This window comes from Rhea pennata, chromosome 1, assembly GCF_028389875.1.
Source record: "Rhea pennata isolate bPtePen1 chromosome 1, bPtePen1.pri, whole genome shotgun sequence".
NCBI classification, from domain to species: domain Eukaryota; kingdom Metazoa; phylum Chordata; class Aves; order Rheiformes; family Rheidae; genus Rhea; species Rhea pennata.
In genome coordinates, this window is record NC_084663.1 from 81,514,181 (window position 1) to 81,539,525 (window position 25,345).

The 25,345-nt window shown below is 35.0% G+C and overlaps 1 protein-coding gene across 1 annotated transcript in view; it reads left to right on the forward strand.

Moving 5' to 3' along the window:
- The window catches only part of CCDC91 (coiled-coil domain containing 91), a 143,006-nt gene extending 118,346 nt beyond the window's left edge, over window positions 1-24,660 (forward strand). Inside the window, exon 11 of the mRNA XM_062569556.1 lies at window positions 24,538-24,660. Within this exon, the coding sequence (XP_062425540.1) occupies window positions 24,538-24,660 (123 nt within the window). The remainder of the gene's footprint in view (window positions 1-24,537) is intronic.
- Window positions 24,661-25,345: the final 685 nt, after the last annotated feature.

Below are 25,345 nucleotides of genomic sequence, written 5' to 3' on the forward strand. Positions count from 1 at the left end.
AACACAGCTCAAGTCGGGAGGCCTCCAGCAGGTGCATGCAGCCTAGGATGTGCATATGAGACATGGCTTTGGGAGCCCCTTGCATCTCTCCTGGGAAACCTGCATGCACAACTACCTCTCTGACATGCCTATACACCAATGTACACAGCATGGGGAATAAACAGGAGGAACTAGAGATCTTTGTGTGGTCATAGGGCCGTGATCTCATTGCAGTTACAGACATGGTGGGATAGCTCACATGACTGCAATGTCATCATGGACAGCTACATGCTTTTTAGGCGAGGTGGTGGAGTTGCTCTTTATGTGCAAGAGCAACTGGAATGTACCGAGTTCTATCTAGGGGTAGATGAAGAGTGAGTCAAGAGCTTATGGGTCTTGCTAGGCATGAACAATCCAGGAATGGAAGAGCCAATGAGAAGTGTCTTGCTGGACGTTGTACTAACAAGCAAGGAAGGACTGGTTGGAGATGTGAAGGTTGGGGGCAGCCTTGGCTGCAGTGACCATGAGATGGTGGAGTTCAGGATCCTGCAGGAAAGAAATAAGGCAATAAGCAGGACTGAACCCTGGACTTCAGGAAAGCAGACTTTGGGCTCTTCAGAGAATCTTGTAGGAATCTCAAGGGTTAAGGCGCTAGGGGGGAAGAGGGCTCCAGGAGAGCTGGCTAGTATTCAAGCATCACTTCCTCCAAGCTCAAGAGTGGTGCATTCCAAGGAGAAAGAAATCCAGCAAGGGGTGCAGGAGACCTGCAAGGGTGAGCAAGGAGCTCCTGGCAAAACTCAGAAGAATAAAGTACACAAAATGTGGAAGAAGGGACAGGCCAGATGGAAGGAATATAAGAATGTAGTCAGAGTCTGCAGGGATGTGATGAGGAAGGCTAAGGCCCATTTGGAATTGAGTCTCGCAAGGGATGTCAAGGACAACAAGAAGGGCTTCTTCAAATATATCAGCAGCAAGAGGAAGACTAGGGAAAATGTGAGCCTACAGCTGAATGGGGTGGGGGCCCTGGTGACGAAGGATGAACACAGGGAGTGCAGAGTTACAGAATGCCTTCCTTACTTCAGTCTTTCCTGCTAAGGTCAGCTCTCAATAAACCCAGAGCCTGGAGATGAGAGAGGAAGTCTGGAGAGGGAAATATTTGCCTTTGTTTGAGGAGGATAGGATTAGAGATCTTTTAGGCAAACTTGACATCCACACATCCGTGGGCCCTCATCGGATGCACCTATGAATCCTGAGGGATTCCATCCTGAGGGTGGATGTTGTTCAGGTTGCTCTCCATCATCTTTGAAAGGTCATGGAGAACTGAGAACTGGAAGAGAGCCAGTGTCACTCCAGTCTTCAAAAAGGGCAAGAAGGAGGACCCAGGGAACTCCAGGCCAGTCAGCCTCACCTCCATCCCTGGAAAAATGATGGAACAGCTCCTCCTGGATTTCATCTCTAAACATATGGAGGAAAAGAAGGTGATCAGGAGTAGCCAGCATGGACTCACCAAGGGGAAATCCTGCTTAACCAATCTGATAGCCTTCTGTGGTGGAATGACTGGCTGGGTAGGTGAGGGGAGAGCAGTGGGTGTTGTCTACCTTGACTTCAGCAAGGCTTTTGACACTGTCTCCCAGAACATCCTCCTAGATAAGCTCAGAAAGTGTGAGTTAGATGAGTGGACAGTGAGGTGGATTGAGAACTGGCTGAAAGGCAGAGCTCAGAGGGTCATCATCAGTGGCGCAGAGTCTAGTTGGAGGCCTGTAGCTAGTGGAGTTCCCCAGGGATCAGCACTGGGTCTACTCTTGTTCAACTTATCAGTGACCTGGATGAAGGGACAGATTGCCTCCTCAGCGAGTTGGCTGATGGTACCGAGCTGGGAGGAGTGGCTGACACTCCTGAGGGCTGTGCTGCCATTCAGAGAGACCTGGACAGGCTGGAGAGCTGGACAGAGAGGAACCTCCTGAGTTTCAACAAGGGCAAGGGCGGAGTCCTGCACCTAGGGAGAAATAACCCTGTGCACCAGTACAAGCTGGGGGCTGACCTTCTGGAGAGCAGCTCTGCAGAGAAGGACCTGGGAGTGTGCTGGTGGACAACCAATTGACCATAAGCCAGCAAAGTGGTCAAGCCCTTGTGGTCAAGAAGGCCAATGGTCTCATTAGGTGCATTAAGAAGAGTGTTGCCAGCAGGTTGAGGGAGTTGATCCTTTGAGGGAGGTGATCCTGCCCCTCTACTCAGCCCTGGTGAGGCCTCATCTTGAGTAATGCATCCAGTTCTGGGCTCCCCAGTACAAGAGAGACATGGGACATGGGAGAGAGTCCAGCATAGAGCTACAAAGATGATCGTAAGACTGGAGCATCTCCCCTATGAAGAAAGGCTGCAAGAACTGGGCCTCTTTAGCCTGTGGAAGAGAAGACTGAGAGGGGATCTTTTCAATATGCACAAATCCCTTAAGGGGGGATGTCAAGGGGCTGGAGTGGACTCTTTTCAGTGGTCTCCAGAGACAGGACAAGAACCACAGGAAGTTCCGCCTGAACGTGAGGGGGAATTTCTTCACTGCGAGAGTGACAGAGCACTGGAACGGGTTGCCCATAGAGGTTGTGGAGTTTCCTTCTCTGGAGATACTCAAAACCTGCCTGGACATGATCCTGTCTAACATGCTCTAGGTGAGCAGCAAGTTTGGACTAGATGATCTGCAGAGGTCCCTTTCAACCTCAACCATTCTTTGATTCTGTGTTGCTTTCATTTATTTTTTTCCTAATAGAAAATAAGGAGAAATATTTTTAGGAGGGAAAAAAATATCTCTCTAGAAACCATTTTCATAAAAACTTTCATTGTAGTTTAGTGCCAGAACCAGCAAAATATCCGTGGCTTTCTGAGATGCGTAAGTTGCTTGCACAGAGGCGGCCTTACTCAAGAGAACCTATGCAGTGCTGTGTAGAGCTTTCTGAAGAAAGAAAAAAGTAGTTTTTTTTTTTTTTTTTTTTTTTTTTTTATTAAGACCACAGGAAATGGACTCGATAGCCATGAAATAGTTGTATTCCCAAATGAGATCTTTTCCCTTAAGAGCACTGTTCCATGCAGTCAGCCACTCCAGGCTATTCTCCTAGTCTCCTAACTCAGGACGTTACACCATTCAAATGTTTCAATGTGAAGTACCTGTGTAATACCGATGTAAGCAAATATGCTTCTATTTGTCAGAGGAGACATGTATACAGACTAGAACACCAACAGAGAATACATGTTGATAATTTAGTTCCTTCTGATCTCTGTTACTGTCTATTGTATGGGAAGGTTAGAGAATGTCGACATTATAGCTGTTTATTAGCTCTTGTGTGTATACCTGCCTCTCTGCTAGTGGCTACTATTACACAGAATGTAAAGTCTCACAACTTCTAAAATACCATTGGCTTCTCAGTGAATATGTTAAACCTGGGAAAGGAAGAACTTATATACTGAACAGCAGTCAAGTAAGACAACTGACCTTCCAGTCACCCTTTGTTCCTTCACTCCTGCTCAGAAAGTGAAAAGTAAACATACTGAGGGAAATAATGTAGTGTTTTATTTGTTTTTATGAATGTCCTTATTTTTTTAGTCACTTTAGGGGTTACTTATAGCTAGATAGGAAGTTTACAGACAGAAATATGTTTTTTTTTTTCATGTTGATGGTGTCCTTTTAAACTGTCCAGAAACTGACTCAGGCTAAACTCCATCAAAGTAAAAACCAAAATATTTCCAAATGTCTTATAAAAATTCTAATCATCAAAACAGTTAATTGCTCACTAATATATTTCAAACTAAGATCTGCTTACAATTATTTGTTGTTTACAAAGGTGAGGAAATGTTTGGCTCTGCTTCATATTTTTTGAAACGTGCAGTGTGCAGGCTTCTGTGTAAGCTGTAGATGTCTTTTGCCTTTTGTTCAAAACCAGACACTGTCAACTCTTAAGATCATACAAATGTTAGGAATTTTTATGGAATGGAGGTATATAAAATTTCTCTGTTGTTTAGTTCCAGAATTTTATTGTCAGTCGTACTGACTGAAAGTTTTTTATAAACTTCATAGTTTGATAATTTACTGACTATTCACTGTTATTGAGTTCATCATAAAATATTCATTCACTATGTTATAGTTTGCATGTGTATAGCAGGCAGAAGTACAGTATTCAAATATTGTTTATATACTTTTGACTATTAGCTATACAGAGAAAAAGAAAATAATTCTTGTACTTGGCATATGCAGAAGTAAGCAAGCCACCACAGAGAGCTTTCTACTAATTAAATCTATTCATACTGGATATGCTGTTTAAACAAATTTTCTAAATGACAAAAATTTACTTCAGGAGGGAAATACCTAGAGTAAGCATTTTTTATGGTCATAGTTCCTGAACGACTATCTTTGTAGCCAGCTTTTTAAGTTTTTCCTATTTATATATCGACACTCACCATCTTTCAGGAAAATTTACTGCTTATTTTCTGAAAATAAAGTGAGTCATATTAAGCAGTCAGATTTTGTCTTGATACATGTACACAGCTCTCATTGACTTCAAAGAAAATATTTTGGCCTACAAGGGAAAGAAACTAGCTTTTGTGTCAAGACTTGAGGAAGTATTTGAATGAAAGTATTTATTCAGTCTGTATTTTCCTGACAGACAAATACTTTCTTTACAAATGAAAGTGCTACCATCTAGTACTAAGTGACAGAAGCTTAGTGCACATTTCAGAAGTGTGAATATCCAAAGGATTTGTTTTTCTGGTTTTGTTATTAAGAGATCTTTTTTACCAATATTAAAGAAGCTAAAGGCAAGAATCTCTGGTAACCTGGTATAAACCAGGGGTGTTTTATTGTAAAGTGAAGAACAAGGTGAAAAGTTTCTGCTCTGGATTTGTGTAGAGAAAGTATTTCTTTAGTTTAGTAATAATACCATTACTTTTGGAAACTGGACTTCCAGTCCTATTTGCTACTTCACTGTCCAGGTGCTTTCTGTGCAGTCTTGTTCAACCATGGAGGATGTGTGGGAGACTGCAGGGCATTAGTATGTACTAGGACACTGAGATTAGGTTATTTACTGTCTAACTAGAAGACTTGGAAACATATTTGGCAAATAAGAGCATTTACCTTAGTAATGCACATTTATATAGGGTCATCTGATATTGGGCTGTACGTTAAAGTGCAAGTAGTCCATTTGCTGGTTTCAGTGGGGTTATTATGGAAAGAAACAAGTCCGTAATGTTTGGAGAGGGAACTGTGCATTTATTCTTTTATTCTTTGCACAGATGAATTTTAATGACATTGCTTTTTAAGGTGAGAAAAATAGACGTCAAGTTATACTCAAGACAGCAGGAAATACCTTTTAGTAAGTCAGTTTAACACACCTGATTCCCATTCTCCTGTATCGGGGTTACTTTTAAGAATGTATTAGATTTGTGAAGTGTATTTTGTATGTTTTGGGGAACATTTGTTTGCTTTGTTTTGGGGAAACAACTAGACCTTTGTTTTGGCTATGAGAGTGGTCTTTTGTCTGGTATACTATATCTTTTGAGTTTGATTTTATTACGGTGCAAAATCTCATTATGATTGTCTTGAAGTTCTATGTATTACATTTTATAATTAAATACAGTCTTATAGATTTGAATTAGCATAACACACTTCTAGTCACACTTCTGTTTTTTTACCTTAAATTTTGTAGTTCAAGTTCAAAGCATATAAAATCTGTCCTGAAAGCACCTTCAACAATAAAAATTGTGGGGGATCATCTGTGTTACTATTGTTATAACCCCTTATTTTCTATGTAGATTTTTTCTTAAATAGTGAAGTGAGATATTTTCTTTGCAGCATTCACAGAGAATATCTGAATTTATTGTATTCATTCAAATCGGAAATCTGTGGATGGCTGGATATTCTGCAAAGTTTTTATGCCTTCTCAGTTCCCATGTTATTTGAGAGGTGTGCTTAAAAAAGACAGTCAACCAGTAGTTTTGTTAGGTTGAATACCTAGTGTATGCTATCACTGCTGAGATAGTTTCTATTGCTTGCATATCAGAGAAATTTAAAAAAGCTGGGAATACTAGAGGAGTTTAGAACTGAGAGGAACAACAAAAATCTAACCCCAAAAAGAAATTACAAATTTTCACTGGAGTTTCTTCATGAGCACTGTCAATATCATACAGCAATTTTTAAATCTGAATAAGGTTATTATAGGAAGATGGTTCTATTGATAATGTGTCTGGAACACCAAAACTTATTTTGACTGCTTAACAAGCATAATTTCCCTAACAAATAAAATATTCTAGCAGTGAGGAAAGAAGAGTGATGAACAAGGAACAGGATTTCTTTAAGAAGTGGTAAAGGAAAAAGGCTAATTAGCAATAGTAAAATCATAGGAATGGAGGAAGACAATCAGTTCATACAGAAAAATTATTGTGTATTTGGTGTTCAGACCAAGATTTCCAGTAGTGATTTCTGTTTCTGACCACAGAATACTTAAATATTGAGTTAATAAAACAATATCAGGCCTTTTTTAAAGATGTCATTCCATAATGAAAATGTGCCCTATTGAGGGAAGTTACATGCTAAAGTATGTATGAAGTAAAATGTTAACGGCAGGATTCTGTTGTGCTTATGTCAAATATAATCTTATTCAGATTTAGAAAAATTTATTCTGTGGTATGATTTAGGTATGAGTTACTGCATCTGACTCTTAAGTAACCTTTGTGAACTTGTCCATGATAGAGGGCCAATGAATATTTACGTGTCTTTACTTTGTAAAACTCCCCTCCCCCTGCCCCATGAAACAAGCTATTGCAAATATTCTCAGCTCTGACTTTGCATTTTGAACTTTGTTTAGATTCAGGTGATGTCATTATTATCCTACAACCTTTTCCAGTTATTCTGCCGCAATAAAGTTTGGTTTATAGATTCAGGCCAAATGCCTAAACATTCATTTGGTTTTAGTGTATGTACCAATGTACATACATATGTACATATGTACAATGTTACATAAATATCCAAAAACATACACTCAGTTTACTGAAATCCACCAGATTTTCTCTCCATAAGTGAATTACAAATGCCTTTTATACTCTCTGTTTCTAAGAATTCTGTTTTGTAGCCTCTTTTTTGAATGAAGTCTGTAAAAGTTTAATTTCCTCTCTTTTGTTATGTTGTCTCTTTTGTTCTCTTTTTATCTACCTCATTATGAAGTATATTATCTACCTCTTTATCTGTCTACACTATTTTTCTCTTAGCTATTTAACATATTTGTTTTATGACTTTAATTCCTGAATCTTCTCCTTTCTGCCCTTCTGGCCAAACTGGAAGATATGAAATGTTGTCTTCTACCTAGCTCTGACTGTTGAATGGTTTTGTATTATTTTTTGTTTTTATAATGGTGGTCTAGCCAGTAAAAGAATACTATTTGGGATTATAAAGTTAAGTTATATCACTTTTGTTGATGTTGATTCTTGTAGGCATTGAAGCTTGCTTCCTTGTGCTGGACCTGACCTTCACCACTAGCATTTGATAATAAATAAATAAGCTTTTACTCATGATCTAATATTCAAGACAATAAAATAATTTACAATTATGAAAAGTGGAGGAAACTTTAGTAGTTGATTGAGGTCTTATTCAGAATCCCAGTTCTTTATGTATTCATTAAATATAATATTACTGAAATTCTTTTCTTAATGATGAGAATGCATTCTGAGATGCAGAAATAATGATCCACATTTTTGAGTAAGAAAGAAACATGTTTTGAAACATAATTGTCATATAGCCTAAGGCACTGTAGGTTGAAGTTGCCATGTGATATTGGTGAAGTCATGGTACTGAGGGGATTTTTTTTTATAAAGTACAGTATAAGTAGATCTCTGTTCTTTAAAAGCTCTATAAACTACCTACCGATTTTTCTTAAGTTACTCTTTACTGCTGTGCTTATTTCTCACATGCTTGCTTTTGGGGTTATTCAGGTTTGGAGGGTTTTTTTGTTTTGTTTTTTGGGGTTTACTTTTGGTATACCGTACCTTTCATATAACAGCAAGATACATGTTTTATTATGCACAGTAGAAATATCAGGACCAGATAATTAAACATCATTATCTTTTTTTTTAATGAAGTAAAATAATAGAAATGGGAAAAGGAAATGTAAGGATTTAAAACCGAGGACAAGTACATGTATTTCTTCTGACAGTAAACAAAAGATATCTTACATAAAAATGACTCACAAAGTAAATCCTAGGGAAATTATATATAAATACTCAATCATTCTACATTTGTAAATTAGGTTATCAGATTTGCTTACCTCATATCTCAGTTTTTACTCCCTGAGGGAGAGGGATTTGACTAGTGTTTGCACAGGCCAGAATTTTTTAAGCAGTCTTCTAAGGATTAAGCAGTCTATGTTTTCTGAAGTGACATTTGTCTGTAAAAAAAAAATCTCATTTAGGATGGTGATGATGGGAACGTTCTCTTATAGGATATCTTAAACTTTTTTTTGGAAAAAGTAATTTTGGATGATCTGGAAAAAGATGGCTCTGTCCACAATGTACATCATTCTTACATCTTAATACTTTAGGAGAATATTTTGTCATGAAACATATTATATTGCATTTAGAATCATTCAAGATAAAGGCTTCAAGAAAATAATTGAAGTTGAGAGTAAATGTTCATTTAAATTAGATTTATCCACTCTGTTGAGGTGAGGCAGCAAATTCCTTCTGGTTGCTGGAATTATCTGAGGAACTGGCTGTAATTCACTTAATAGTCAAGTGAGAAGATATCTATACACTTACATAGTTGCTTTGTTGTTTGTCTTACTGAAATCATTAGAGAAAATGGTCAGTGAAGGTTTTCTTAAATGAGACCCCTTTGCATATTTTAATACTACAGTTGAAATAATATTTTAGTTCTGTACAATATTGACAAGAATATGGAATATATAAAAGGTCATGTAATTTTTGTAAGGATCCTGTAGTTTGCAATCCTTTTTACATTAAGAAGTAGGTAAAAATAATGAGGAAAATCAGCACAGTAGAAGAAAAATGAGATATCTCTCTGGTAGCTGAAACTGTCTATGATTGTATAAAGTTCTTTGAAAGCAAAATTATTATCGGAAAGCCTATTCCAACATCAGCTAAATAGAAAATAAAAATGGCATATTCCCCTCCATCGTCACACATACAAACATCTATGTTATATTCTTGCTGTTCTGTTAAAGATTTTTAATTTTCTTCTTTAGAAGTTTACTTTGTCTCTTTAGAAAGATATCTATGTGTAGTTGGTATTTATGCCACTAAGCAAATGTCACAACACTTGAATCATTTTTATCTCACTCATACATCAGTCTTCATACTTGTTAACATATTTATGGCAAACTGTAATTAAAGAAATTTTAATAGAATTTTGGCTTTCTCTTCAACCAAGAGTTGACATAGAGCTCAGCTATTGCTTATTGATATTGTGTCTTTTTTGAAATTATTAAATTGGTTGCCTTCTAGACATTTATTATGTAGGTAACGTTCCCTCTTTTAGCTTCATTGATGTTGGAATTCCTTGATCTTCTTATTGACTGTACCTTGGCTTTCCTCTCTGTGCTTCTAGACATTATGTATCTACTTTTGTGATATGTCTATGGGCTGTAGCCATTTTTGAGTAAAATCTCAGCTTGAAATTTGAATCCGAGATAATTACACTCTAAGAGCTCAGATTCTTGGAATGATATTCACATTTAGATTATACCTTCATTTCTTGCTTTTTAAAAATTCTATTATTGCCCAACTGTGTCCATCCAATCTTCTTTTTCACTCTTAATTAAATTTGCAAAATCATTTACCATCGCTAGTAAAATATATATTTACACAGCAATTGGCATGACAGAGTAGAAGCAAAAGAAGAAAATACTTTACTTGCCTTCTAAATAAATACTGCATGTCAATATGAAATGATGTGCTTTAAAAGGCTTCTAAAATACCTGCTTAGTCTGAACAGAAAATATTGGTTACCACAAGCCAGTACGGTAACATTTTAGTAGGTATGCTATACATGTATGATCTGCAGTTTTGAAAATATATACTTGACTTCATTGTTCCGAGAAGAGTGGAGATGTGATTTGTTGTGCTTGCACACAAAAAATGTCAGCTATAGTTTAGAACAATATAAAGAATCCAACACTCTGCCTTCTCTCCGGTTATTTGCATCAAGAAAGTCATTACAAGCATGCAGTATCTTCTTATCAAGGTCTAAATACAGGTAGTCTACAAATAAAAGTGTAAAGTTTCTAGCCAGTGATGTAGCCTGGGCTGTGAGCTGGCATTTATTTAATTGGCATCATGTTGTTATTCACATATCAGGATTGATTTTAATGATTGCTCTTTAAAATAAAGGCAAGAAAAGCCTGTCTCAGTATATTCACTCTGTATATTAGGTAGAACTGTAGAGTATATTGTAGTCTCTTGTTCTTCAAGTGACTTGTGCATGTTTCCCCTCATTGAATTCAACAGTTCTGCAATTCTACCAATGGATTTTGTAAAACAATTAATAAAGTTCTGTCTCACTCTTTCTTTTGTCTTTTTTCAAGTGGATAGCTTCAAATCCTTCTAGTTTTCCATTTTTCCAGTTGCAGGTAAGCTATCTTTAACTGCGTTGAATCAGAGTGATCTATAGTGATCTGTAGTCAGATTAATTTGCAAACCAGATTCCCATCAGCTGGAAAGAAAATGTTTTAGGACAACTGTTACATAAGACATCCTGTACACCCCAGCTGGATCCAGACTGTCATATTTCCTCATATATGGTGTCTATGGCAGTACAGAAGATAAAGGGAAGGTGGGCAAGGCTGGCCATTCCCTTTTCATGTGGGAAATTCCAGTGCCTTACTTGAGATAGGGCTATACCATACATTTTGTCTGGTACTCTTGATCCATCTAAATTATAAGGTTGGTGAGCAGAAAGCTACTGCTAAAGTCTGAAAAGAGAGAGGGGAAAAAAGTGAATAACTGGAGCAGCACAGTTATTTTGTAGGTAGTATATTTAGCAACAGAAGGCAGGACTAGGAGAACTAAGAACTAAAATGGCTGCTGATATTAAATGTTTCATTTGTAGAGTTACAATGTCAGTATATCAAAGCATTGTGAATAGGAAGGCTCCTTCTTGAAAAACGTCTTATACAGATTGCTGGCTTTGATTTACTGATCTGTTCATACTGAGTGATTTGCAAAATCATGCACCTAAAATAATGATTTCATTTCTGAGCTCCTGTAAAACTCATGCTTGTCAGTATTAGGCAATGCTCATCAGTATTAGTCAGTGGTTGTCAGAATTTTGACGTGAATGTCTATTGTCTCATAACTGTGCTCTATTTCAAGAATCAAGAACATTTTTCTTTTGAAGGTTGCTTACTTGAAGGCAAGTGCAAGTGGAAGAGGCTAAGAAAATCATTTTCTTTTAAATTAACAATTTCAAAAAATTGCTATGTTTTAATATGACTTTGAACAAAGTAGGGTGTCATTACCATTCTTGTTCCAGAATATTTGACTTGGCGTTTGATGCAAGGCCTCAATTGCAGGCTGAAGTGCCAGGAGCTGAAGCTGAAAACAAGACTGTTGTGGGCAAACTCAAGATTTAATTTCAGAAAGACTGTTTATATTTTCCCTGGGGCCACATTAATGAGAGTCCAAAGCCTAAATGTTACCACTAACACATTTTAACAGACTAGTTTCCCTGTTTTTAAAGTGTAGTGTCACCTTGAGTTTTTTTTCTTTTAACTCCCCCCCCCCCCCCTTCTGACTTTAAAAGAAAAGCACTAAAGCTGTATCTTTTTGGCCAAATTCAATGCCATACTTGGAGAAAACACTTTTCACAAATATCTGTGTAACACAACAAAGTTGCATTAAGAACCTTTTAATCACATCTAGTATGTTTTATCAGCTGTTTTAATAATTTGACTTTAAGTTACCAATGCGAAGTTTAATGTTATTACAAAACATACTACCATCTGATATGAAGATATGTATTCTAAGAGGCCAGATACTGATGTTCTTTACCAGCCCAATATCAGCACATCCACAGCATGCTCAGGATGAACCTGTGACCAATGAGTCAGTACCAAGAGAGACAGTAGTGATGGGGTCACTGAGAGTTCCTTAGCTCAGTTTCCTGCTCATTCAGCTGGGCCTGTTTTGTGGCTTTAATAGGATTAAAGAAACATTTACATTGAGGCTTTAGGAGCATTTTCACACTGCTCCTTTACCCAATTCAAAGAGCAGTATAAATCCAAAGGATTAAGTGGGGGATTTATGTAAAGTTGTAGTGTAAGATGAGTTGGTGCACCTGGCTGTCAGTTTTCTTCTGTGAATAAGGCAGGCTGAAGCAGTGTACTGCATATGATACAGAAATTAGCTTGGCATTCTTTTGAATTTTAAAGTCTCTATAGCTTTGAAATTAGCCTTTCTAAATATTAAAATGAAATGATAATTTCTGATGAAAGAATATAGAATTTCATTCTATACATCCTATTAGACATTTTTCTTCAGAGAGTCTTACGCCATTTTTCTTCCACATTTCAATACAGAAGCATCATTCATTTAAGAGAATTTTTAATTTCCTGGCAATTATAGTACTCTGTATTTAAAAATGGAAGGAAAGAATACAATTCTCTGCCACTTACTTAGGTTCATTGAAATCCAAAAAAAGAACCTGATTAAATAACCAAAATTAAAGTTTTCAGACTACTTGTATAGTCATTTATGCTGATGAAAGAATTTAGTTGAAACTACATACATAGCCTATGTATGTATTTTACAATTACTCTAGAGTAAAATTACAAGAGTCTGAAATTTATTACTTAAAGCTGTTTCATATTATTTTGTGTGCTTCACTTTACAAAACTATAAAGACTGAGATTATGCCTGTACTCTTTGCTCAGGCCAAATTCCAGCTGAAACTGAATTCAAGTGGTGTTATTGCTGAGAAAAGATTGTGATATCAAAGCCAAAAGGGGGCAAATGACAGGATGAATGATAATGGTCAACAATGAGATGACTGGCTGTTACATTTAAAACTTCTGTTGTGATTTGTATACATTATGTTTTTAGTCCAACATGCATCAATGTAATTACTGTAAGAGATACCTAAGCTTTAGCTCTGCAGTCACATGATCATGCAACCAACCATCTAGGTATAGACTGTTCACATTAATAAGGCGTTGCAGAGTACACTGTATTAACATCACCCGCATGTGTCCAGTCATGGGTAGTGGAGTTTTTGCCTACTACTGGATGAGAAGCAACACCCAAGGTCCAAGGAAACAAGTGTCTCTCATAAGATAACTTTTTTCCTCCTTTTTCTATTACTGTGCCAATACTTTCCGTCTATTCTGCATATATTTGATTCAGAAACAGAAGAGGCCTCCATATTTTTTGTCTGTGAGAAAGACTGTGAGAAAGGAGGAAGTGGTACTCTCTTATGCTCCTTCTGACACCTGTAAGTGAGGCTCTCCTGTAACATATATCAACCAGTCTGCTATTATTCCTGATCCAACCTTCTTGTTTTAGAACTGAACTGTTTTTAATTTGTGCTTCGGGAATTCTTAGAGTTGTAACCACATCATTTGTTCTGAGGTTCAGGAGGGAATGTTATCCTTGAGAGAATGAGCTTGTTATCAATTAGGTCATTCTGCATTCTGCACAACCTTCTTGAAATCTCTTTTGAGATTAAACAGCAGAAAAATTGTCCTTAGACATTCACAAGAGAACTTTAAGATCCTACTTGACTGAGCGAGTGCATGTTTTGAGGAGGAGGACTGGGTGAATATTTTGACATTCTTGTTAAAAAGAAGGTTTTGTTCATTTGCTGTGTTTTTCTTTAAAATCCATCTATATTCTTGTAACCAAAGTTACATTGCAGTGATTTGTATTCAACTGACATTTTTGATGCAGAGTTTTCAAGTGTGTATAATTAGGTATATCAGTAACACAGGGGTAGTTGTAAAACATAATATTTAAGATTTGTAACTATGTTACTTTGTACTGTATACAAAATTTAATCCATTCAGTACAATCAACTTTGATTAATTACACCTGAGTAATTCATATGCAATTTCTTTTCTTAGTCATAGGCCAGTGTCTATAAATTGAAATCAACTTAACAAATCCCAATAGCTTTTATATCACCATTATAAAATCTTATATTCTTAGAAAGGCTGTGTAAGAAGTCAAAGGCTGATGTGTGGTTGATAGATGTGCAGTAGAATGTCACTGCTCAACAGTGGGAAGGAAGGGGAAGATCAGGTTTGCTATTGTTGTGCAATGCGAACCATGTTGGGCAAAATTCTGATATACATTAAATTAGTGACAAAATTCCAACGGGCCCTGGTGTATTCTGAATTGCACTGAGAGATCATCATCACATGCTGACATTGAAATGTCAGAAGGTAGAATCACAAAATTTCTCATATTTCAATTCAGATCTAGTTCATTAGATTCGATATCGAGCACCAGAAATATGTGTGTTTATCTAACTATGAGCCTGGATTGTGTTTTATACACTTAACCGGTAACGAGGTATATTGCTAAATACTTAGATGGCAGATGTGCTCAAAACTGGCTTCTTCTCAGGACAGAAAAGAAAAATAAGCTCTCATTGACTTCTGTCAATGTGGTAGAGCATCAAGGTCTGCTTTTATAAAGGAATTTTCTCATCATATACTAACAGATAAGACCTCACTGTTGGTTGGAAAAGAATATACGACCAATAGATGTGCTACTTGTAGCTAATAACAATAAAAAAGTGATGTGTTATCAGTCATTCTCTCTTGATTTATGTTATTGTAATTTGTAAAACAAAAACTTTTACATATACAGCTTAGAGAGTATATAGACTCAATATGAGAGAAACCTGACTTCATTCTTGTATCTAATCAGCATTTTCATGCATTAGCTGTTAAGCTGTAAGCAAAGCACTTATCTTCTACAAGTAAAGCAAGATTTTGAGATAGCTTTTGTTTTCTTGGAAATCTTTAAAAATTCAGTGAAATGTATGTTCATGTTGTATCCATGAATGACTTCAATAGTGTGAACAGTCCTACTGTTCTCAAAGATCTGCCTGTGTCCAAAAGTTGGTAGGTTCAGGGCTTCAGTTTGTAAGATTATACAAGTGCATTTCATTGTATAAGATATTCAGATAGTTATATATTGTTTGCATGTAATTCAATACATTTATCTTAAGTATGTTGACTCTACTGGAAAAAAATTGTTAGCTCTGTATATTAGTGTGTGTCAATTGTCTACAAATAACTTAATAAAAGAATCCCATATTCCTGATCTAGTATGTGTGTAGGTCATTGCATAGGTTGCTCATCTATTTCTATGGATTAATGCTTTCATTATTATTTTTGTTTGGTTTTGGATAATAACAATTTTCTACCTTTTATGATATCATAGGCAGGTGCTACAATAATTTTTAGTTCCTTTTTGCGCTTAATTTTGCTTCCTTAATTGAAAGCAAATTTCCTTCTCTTGTTTATATGATGAAGAAAAGTTGATGTTTGCTTACATTCCTCTGTGCAGCTGGAAGACTGCAAAGTTTCTGAGCGGTTTGACAGGGTGTTTTCCCATCACCTTCAGCAGACTAGGCAAATGTGTTTTAAAGATGTATCCAACATATGGTATTATTTTAATCGTTTCACTGATCAAGTTCAGAGCCTAAAATCCTTAAGGTTGCAGCATTATTTATTTAAGGAGAAAGAGACATTTTCACATGGCGACATAATTTATTAAACATCAGTCTTTCCTAGAGGTTCAGTCTTGAACAGTGATGTCTTTCTAATGTGTAGCAGATCCTGTACAAATTACAGCCATGAAGAACCTTATTTTTATATACTTAGTGTTATCAGTAATAGAAATTCACAGGTAGACAGACAAAATGTCCTGTTCTCTAAAATAAACTGATACACGTATGTAACATATGGATCTGTTTTCCTTTTCACCCATTATAGAAATGAGAGGAAGTAGTTCATTTTTTTCTCATCCAGCTCAGATTTGCAAGTTCTTTAAGGTAATATTTTTTTTATATGCTCTTTTTAATATGCTGGAGAATTTTTTAAAGGCTTTTATTGAATCTTTGGCTAGAAGATCATGTTAGTGCACTGGGAAAGCTTCCTGAGCCTATAGTTTTACTAGAAAATATAATGATATAGCTGAACCTCTGCAAGTATAGAATTTTTCAGAATCATGTCAGACTCATTTATTATTGTGGGTCAATTGTGGGGAAAAAAAAATTGTATTATAAAAATTATACCAAACAAATTCTGCATCTTTGATTTTTTCTCAAAGAGATATCTACAGATGAAAATATGAAAACACACTTAGGCGTCTCTAATTACACTATACTGCTCTGCTGAGCACTGTGAGTTTGGTAGACAATATACTGTATGGTATACACAAGGAAACTTAAACAATAAGTTGCAACAGTGCATTTCAGGGGATTATTGCCCACCACATAGGGGAGCAGAGGGAAACTTCAAAAGCTTAGACTTTACTCACACAAGAAAACCTGTAATCTTTCAGAAACATGCCACCCAGTTTTTTTTTTCAAAAAATTTTTGAAAAGTAGATAAAGTTAAAACAGATTTAAAATGCGGTTATTAGTCCATTTAGCACTGAAGTTCAGGATGTCCTTCAGAAAGACCATGATCTGAATGTCACAATGCAGATGGCTAAAATATTCTTTTTAACAACATTATTACCTACCTTTATAGATTTACCTATAGTTAGGGACAGAATGGAAGTACCTAACTGTGAATTTGGTTACAACAATAATGGTCTAAGACTACAAGCTGGAGAAACTGCAACATAAACAATGCAATATTTCTTTAGTATCATATTGATTACATAGCATAAGCTCCTACACAGAGGAAAGAGTACAACTGAAGGAATTTTTTTGTAAAAGGTATGAAAGGCATGAAAAAAAAAAAGATTTTTTTTTGTTCTTGTATGTACGTGAACAAATCAAGAGCCATAAGCTCTTCCTTATCCTTAACTTTAAGTATATTCCTGATTCCACTGATTTCAATAGAACTAAAGTAATTTTTTCCTCTAGTGTTTAATTGTTAGGCACAGAAGTATTTAGAAGAAGCAGTCTTTTATCATCAATGCATTTCATTAGTATTATATTCTCCTTGGAGATATCCACCTAAGTGTTGACCAAACTCTGTTATGTTAGGAATATAGAATAAAAAGAAAAATTATACTAGAGCCTTTTCATGGGAAAAAAATATCAGTTCACCTCATTGTAAGCTTAGGCTCATATTATTTTTTGCAAAGAGTAGGATATTTAATTAAATTATTAGAAAACATAATCAAAAGTAGGTTAATCATCATTTATCAGTTTATATTTACTCTTTTAAAATGATTTAATTTATAAATACATATACCACAGTACCATATAGTCAAATAATAGAAGTTAGATACTAATAGACAAAGCTTTGTTATATTTATCAATAATGAATATATTTAGAGTAATCAAGATTACGTTAAAAAAGATAAATTTGCCACAAATATTACAACAAATTTTGATTGGTTTTAGTAACAATGTTGATATATACTCTTTCCCCTGAAAATTACTTGGAAAGAAGGCAGGAAGTTGCTGAAATATGTAGGATTTCTCTTGCTACTAATCTCTTTGAAAAAATGTGTGCAATAGTTCTGTGATGATAACTAGCTGTGGCTAATCAATATTCAACTTGAAAGAATTAACTTGGCAATTAATTCTATCCAACAGTTAACCAGCAGCCACCTGTAAACAGTAGTTAAATATAAAGCTTTTTTATATCAGCTCCACAAATCTAGACCTACCAAGCTCAAGCTTCAGAATACATCAATCACCATGTTTTCACTGCCCTAAACCATTCAGTTTGGGCTAGAAATATCCTATGCTCCATCTTTGCAAGAACACGACTGTTTCACTTGAGCAACAAAGGATGCTTTCCAGGATTTGTGGTCCATTTCTTATTATTTTGCTTTATGGATTAATAAAAACATAGATATCATCATGCTAAAATGATTTCTTGACACAGTTCTAGGAGTTTCAAAAATCAGCACAACTCAGAAGTTGATTTCTGATTTCATGATCTTTAAGGGAATCTACTTGCTCTGCTTTATTAAACAAATAAAAATGCCATGATTATATTTAAATATAGTCAGCTATGAAAAATACCAATAATAAAAGTAAATTTATCAACTTCTTACTGAATAACTTTACTCAGCTTTGCTGCTTTTAGTCTCTGGTAATTAACCCTATGAAGAACATTTCAACTTCTATTCCTGTTATTAAAGAACCAAAATTATGAGTTGGAATGCATTTGGATACATTAATCATTACAGTGTCATTTGAAGTTACAGATAAATTGTTCAATACACATTTGTATTTCAAGCTGTAGAAAATGGTATTCTCTGAGAAACAGCATCAAAAAAAAAATTAAGTCTGAATGTTAATAATAAATGGAAAAGTGACAGATCCATGTGTAACACTGATTTTTCATTTCTTCACTTTTATGAAGGAAGTTCAGGCTACATTGAGATTAATAATAAACATGTCTTCACTTTGGTGAGATCAGAATTTCATCCTTTAATCTTCATGTCTAAACCTAAAATTGTATTTTCCATAAGATATTTTATTAGTTCCTTGTAATAGATAATATAATTATGACGTGTAGTACTTATTTATAGAGCTCTGACTGAGTTTTTCTTTTAGCAATTTGACATGTTTGAAGGGGTGGAGAATAGTTAATAGAGGAAGCTAAAAAAATCATGCCATGAAAATACTTTTATTTATGAGCAGTTATATTCGAAGGGGAAAATATTAAGGATGTATATGCTCACTTATTTGTGTAAGAAACAGAGTATTTTCTTAAAACATCAGCCATATAGACTTTCATTCCATTTTACAGGTAATATAAATTATACTTAATGAGAAAAGGGAATGACATAAAATAAAATAGAGCAGCCTGGAATTAAAACAATCACCTAGTGGCAGTGTTCTGCCACTTGTTATGCCACATTGTTATATCTGAGCCTTTAGTTTTATTTCTTGAATCAAATTCTTGCTTCCACTGATAGAAGTTCTGCTTGGGCCTGTGCCTCTCTTCAGGACATGCCTCACTTAACTCAAAGGCAAAATATTTGGGATGGAGGTGTGTGTTAGGATTAGGGCAACTAAGGACATGACTGAAATGGGGCCCCATAGGGAGTTTCATCCAGTCATCTTTGGCCAGAAGGATAGTGGAACCACACTTAGACCTCAAAAGAGGACAGAAAGTTTAAACAGAAAGGGGGAAAAAAAACAGTGAATATATTAGAATGTCCTTTACAAGAATCAGCTGTTTTTAGCAAAATGATTGGCTCCCAATTACTCTGGGAATTTAAAGAATGGCATAGACACCTGCTTATTTTGGGAACTGTTTCTCCATGTGTTACATAGCCAGTTCCACGGTAGGAACAACACAAGCACATAGAAAGACACCCTCTGATTCTTAAAGAAAAAAAAAGTGTTGAAGAATTCAGAAAGATATTAAGTATCTTAAGATATTAAATATCTTAAACCTTTTCCTGAACTCTTCATTATTATAAAATGCCAGGAGCATTAAAACTTTGTGTTGATTTCATCTCTGCCAATAGGAGACAATCTGCAGAACTGACAACCTTGAACTGGATTTCACACGGAGGTAGAAAATCATTGAATAGGAATAAAAACAGTGATGATCTGAAGCAGAAAAATCTCTCTTCAGTGTTGTAAATCTGGCTCGATGCAGTGCATTTTTCAGTATCTATAAAATTAGGACAGTTGGGTTTGGTTACATGAATGCTCCATTCCTAATATGTGTTATTCATAGCGATCATATTTGCATATGAGTCACATTCAGTTTGAATTTGCCAGATGTCCATTTATGTTTATTTAAATAATGAGATCATTCCATGAAATGAACAGGATCTAAAAATACAGAGGGAAGACTGTTCAGAAAAACAAGGTTTAAAATGCCTTACTTATATATTTGCATTTCTCATAGTGTATTATGCAAACAAAAGTACAGCCATATCAAGGCATTGTTCGAAGACATTTGTCTGATCGTATCAATAACACTTCATTAAACAATATATTACATAACAAAGTTTCACAGTTTTTGTTTCTATTTTCCTAATCAATTACTCTATTAAATAGAATGTTTTCTTTACATTTAAATGTACCATTTTCAAAGCAAGCATCATTTCACTGTTTCTCATTTTGTGCTGCCCTGTGAAGATGCTAAGGCTTTTCCCACAATACTTTTTCATTTACTGTAGCTTGAAAGAATTTTAAAGCATATTATTTAAAGCAAAGCTTACACTTAAACTGAGCAGATATGGGGCTGCTGAGGGAACTGAGTTCTGAACTTTTCTGTTATTGAATTTACACAAACTTTTAACAAGCCATAAACTTTCCATATGAACAGACTGCTGATTAACCAGTTGAGCTCAGTGAAGACTGCCCAAAAGTTTACCTAATTCATTTAAGACTTTTAAAGACTTTCTCAGTTTGAAGAAATTCTGTTTTGTTCATGCTGCAGCCAATCACTATACGTATTAAACATCTGCATTGCTACTTGGTGAAATAAATAATTTTAACAGTATACAGCTTGAGATTGCTGCCTTACTAAAGAAAGTTAACACCAGCATATCAGAAAACACACGTATGGAGAGCTACTTTGATCTCTTTAAAACAAAATCTGCAACGAAAGGCTAGAAAAAAAGGGAAAGTTTAGCCAAAGCTCTTGGCACCTCAGTAAAGATCAGTCTAAGAGCATAGATGATATAATGTACTGTAAGCAGAAAACTATCATCAAACTAATACATCTACTAGAAGCAATAGAATTTGATGATACTATATTTTTGTAGAAATAAGTGTCATATGTTCTTTCATATGACATAAACAGATGAATTATGTGAATTGTACTTTTATCTACCCATTCCCCAGAGAAATATGCGTCACGAGGACAAAAATATCTGCAAACTTCCCCATGCAAAATGCCCTTTATAATTTGGACTGGACGAGAGGAAGAGGCAAGACACCTTTCAAACCAGAACATACACTCTTTTGCATTAACAGTATATTCATGTTGTTTATTTGTTCCAGGCTGTCCATTCTAGATACAGCTTCTTCAGGGCTTATTTTGCTTTTTCTATGTCTTGTGTTTTCTTGTCAGTGGTAGGTGTTACTTAAGTATGTCAAGAACTGTCTGTGGCAAATCAGTAGGCTAAGTACAAATCAGACTATGTATAGAGCAGTAATGTCTGCTCTGCAATGAGATGCAAAAAATTGCACAATGGCTGGAAATTTACAGGAAACCACAGAAAATGAAGGAATACAGGCAGATCTGTATTACTGAAGGAGAGTTTTATGACTGTTTGACTTCTACAAAATAGGTGCGTATTATGGAATTAACACATTTGTCACTGTTGAAAGAAAATGCTAAATATTCGAACTACCAGAGCCTGTTTTGCATTTTAGAGGAGCATAAAGAGCACCAAAGCAAAGCTTCATAAAAATATTTCTGTGAACATTTAGTCAGTGCTGTAATTAAATCGTGAATGCATTTTCAAAGAGAAGTAGGAAAGTATAACCAACTTTGCAGTGAATTTTATCTTAATATTAAAAAAGCAGATATTTTATGGAACAGGATATCCATTCAAATGATTTCTAGAGCATTATGGCAACTTCTGAATGGTGAGCTGCTTACTTATATGTGCTGAAGCATACCACAAGGAGCAATTTTTGTTGAAAGCTGTAATTAAAACCAAGAATGCTAGATGTAAAGGGCATATAATATGCTTTCAAAAACCATGGCCATTTGCAGATACTCACCACTGTAGGTCTTGTATGACTGTGTGGTCTTACGGAGGTTAAAATTCTACTACTTACTTTCTTGAATGGCATAGCTTTTATGTCTCATTAGCTTTGTAGAGCTCGTAGAGCTAATGAGCTTTACCTCTCAGTCTCACCCTGCATCTTCATTATGTATACATTCAGTTGAATTTGTGGCTGATCAGAGGATAGTCATATTCAAAACATCATTCAATTATGATATTTGCTTGACATTTGAACTACAGAATTAAGGTGAAAGGGAGCCTGCTGTGTTTTATTTATTAATGTTATGGCATTAAGCACCTTCAAATACCTTTTGGTAAACCATGTTTTTATGTCATTCATATGCAATCTGGTGAATCATGTCATTTGATTCCTATCTTTTTTGAAGGGGAAGGGAAGAATGGGATGCATTTCCTTTACCGAAAGTATTTACTTCATACTGCCTGACTGTAAAGGCACCAAAAACTGAAAGAACATGTCTGAAGAAACAAAACAGAAAATATTACCACTTTGCCTTTGGAAGCTATTTAAACATGTTATCATTCAAATTATAAGTACATTTTGAAATTTGAAATATATAGTTGTATGTAGTGTTCATTTTAAAGCAAAAGCATTGTCTTTTATAAAATGAACAAGTATAGTTTTAACAGATTTATCTGAGGATAAACCTGTTAAAGATGATCTATCTAGTGTGGCAAATGGGCTGTTCAGGTTGCTGTCTTGCCGAATTTTTTTCAAAAATCCTTACTTAAAGCTTTATTATTATTCCACTATTCCCTTGTTTACAATTGGATTTACATTGTCTGTATTTGTAAGCTTTTACTCAATGACTTCAAAGTTAGTAAATTTTGTTGCTATATTATCTGGAGGAGAAAGGTTGTGAATTTTGAGCAATAATGACCCTCTGGTTCCTAAGCCTGTTTATGACAGTTATCAAATCAGGAGATATGAATGCTGTTTACAATAAGCCCCATGAAACTGAAATGGTCATAGAGTATTATAATATAAATTGCACTCTTATTTGTAGATAATCTATCTTAATGTTTTCTGTTGTTTAGTATTAGCCAAACTTTTTCCCTCATTCTCTTTACAGTTGAATTTAGCTATTTTTGCATATAGGTGAATGCAGCTCAATTTAAATTTCATACTATGGAGAACAGGCTTTATAAAATCTATTTTTACTATTGGACTTTGTGCTACTTTGACTCCAGTGGAAAAATTCCTTTGACTTTACTTGGACCCAGGATTTTAATCCCCCATCCACCTCCTTTAGTCTCTTGTTTATATTGTATTTGGATTCTATCTAGAGCAGATACCCAATAAATAAATAAAAGTTATTAAGTAGGAAGTTAGGAAATCAATATGAGACTTTAAGTAAAAAATATGTGGACATATTCTCAGGTGAGTAAATTTGTATATTTTCATTGAGGTAAGAGCAGTTAATGTTGATGAACACTATTTAAGGGTTTCATATGTCCTTATAAAGGAAGAATTATTATGAGGACACTCAAGTTTAACAGAAGGAATTACGTTGTCCAAGTTATTTTCAGGTGAGGGAAGTACTTTTGGAGAACATCTAGGAGGGTTCTGGAACATGCTGAGGGTGGGAAATGTGACAGGAATGTAGGGTTTTGTGCATTTCTAAAAGGAAAAAAAGCTAATAATGGAATTCATTTTAATGGTTTGGAGTTCATTTTATGTATGCTTAGTGTTCATAGGTAGGTTTGTAAATAAAGGTAGTATCTTCAAAACCACCCAGTCTTGCTAAACTTCTTATCAAAAGCCAAAAATAATGCCATCTGTAATGTGTGGGAATGGGTCAGGCTATCCCTGAGCAGTAAATGTAAAACTTGCAGGCAAATATCTATTACTGACATACTGAATGCATCCCCAGCAAAGAAATCATCAATGTCCCTGGTTCTTACACCTATACCCCAGTAATACTTTACCCAGTGCACCAGTTGCCCTTAGGATTTTTGTAAGTAAAATTAAACTGCTACTGTGTACTGGAACGAACTCAGGTAATTTATGGAGGACAAAAACACCTGGCTACCTATGAGGGAAAGTTTCTCATAAAACAGTTTTTGAAATTCTTGACTGTTTCTCAAAGATGAACCACAGAATTAAAACTCATTATTTTGCTCTATAGCAAGTAGCACAGAGATGACAGAGTTGTGGTTTTATTGCACATTATAATCTCTCTCTCCCTGCTAGCATCTACATATTTTCTAATAGGTTTGTCCGGAAAATGATATTCTGTTAGGAATGGTTAAAAGGCCTACTTTTTTTTTTTTTTTTTTGATATTGATAGCCATGTGTAGAACATTTGCATAGGCTAACTGATCAGAGGAGCAAAAACTAGAACCACAGTGGCTTAATTCTTTGCACCTACTGTCTATTATGTAAAGTACAAAGTTTATTTTCATTTTTTTCAAATTTCTTGTCACTATATTTTTGTGGAATTTAGCAGGTGTTGAAAATTATTTTTAGACTTGAATGTGTTTTATTTTTGAAAACTGGAATACTTAGTTAAAAAATTATTACTAAATTGTGTGCATGTAAGCTATTTGGAATTTTTGGTTGAATAATTGAATTTTTGCTGACAAATTCTGGCATTTGTTTTCAGATTTTCTTAAAACTGATCTTTCTTTCTTTTTCTGTTTCAACAGCTTGATCAGGTTGTCCGTCAGAGAAGTCTGTCTAGTTTGGAACTTTTCCTCTCATGTGCACAGAAACAATTAAGCACTTTATTAAAGGAAGAGCTTGTCACTGCAGAAGAAAAGAGGGAGTGACATACTAAATACACCGATACATTATGATTTGTGGAGCTGCAAATCTCAATGTAGCAAATGACAAAAGTTGTTTTTTCTAATCATTGTGAATTTTACCATTGGCTCAAGACTGATCTGAAGCTATGGTTGCTAGAAATATTTGTGGATGTTGTTCTTTTTTTTTTCTTTTTTTTTCCTTTTGACTACTATTATTTGATTGGAAAATAAGAAATAAGAAAATCATTGGAAAAAACACATTTTATTTATGATTGTGATTTCTTCATATTTTCTAGTAGCTCATGATTGATTTTCTAGGTAACTGCAGCAATGATGAAAACATTTTCCTGTTATGACTGTTTAAACGGTTGTATCGTGTGTCTTGGTAAATTATTAATGTTTTGATATTTTTAAATATAGAGAAAAAAATAATTAAATATTCATGAAAATCTATTTGTGTTTCTAAAGTATATCCCCAAGTGCATTGCCCCAAGAAAGCTGAAGAGCTTATTACCTTCTATTACTTTGAATGTATAACAGAAGATCAGTACTGAATTTTAAGAGTGTTGACAGGCATTTCCTTAATCATGTAAAACCAGCTTCAGCTCTAGAAATAGAAAAGTTTAAAAACTGAACACTACGTCTTTTTAGAGTAGTTCAAAGCATTCGGGAAGTCTTGTGTTGTAATAACTAGTGCATGGTATATAAT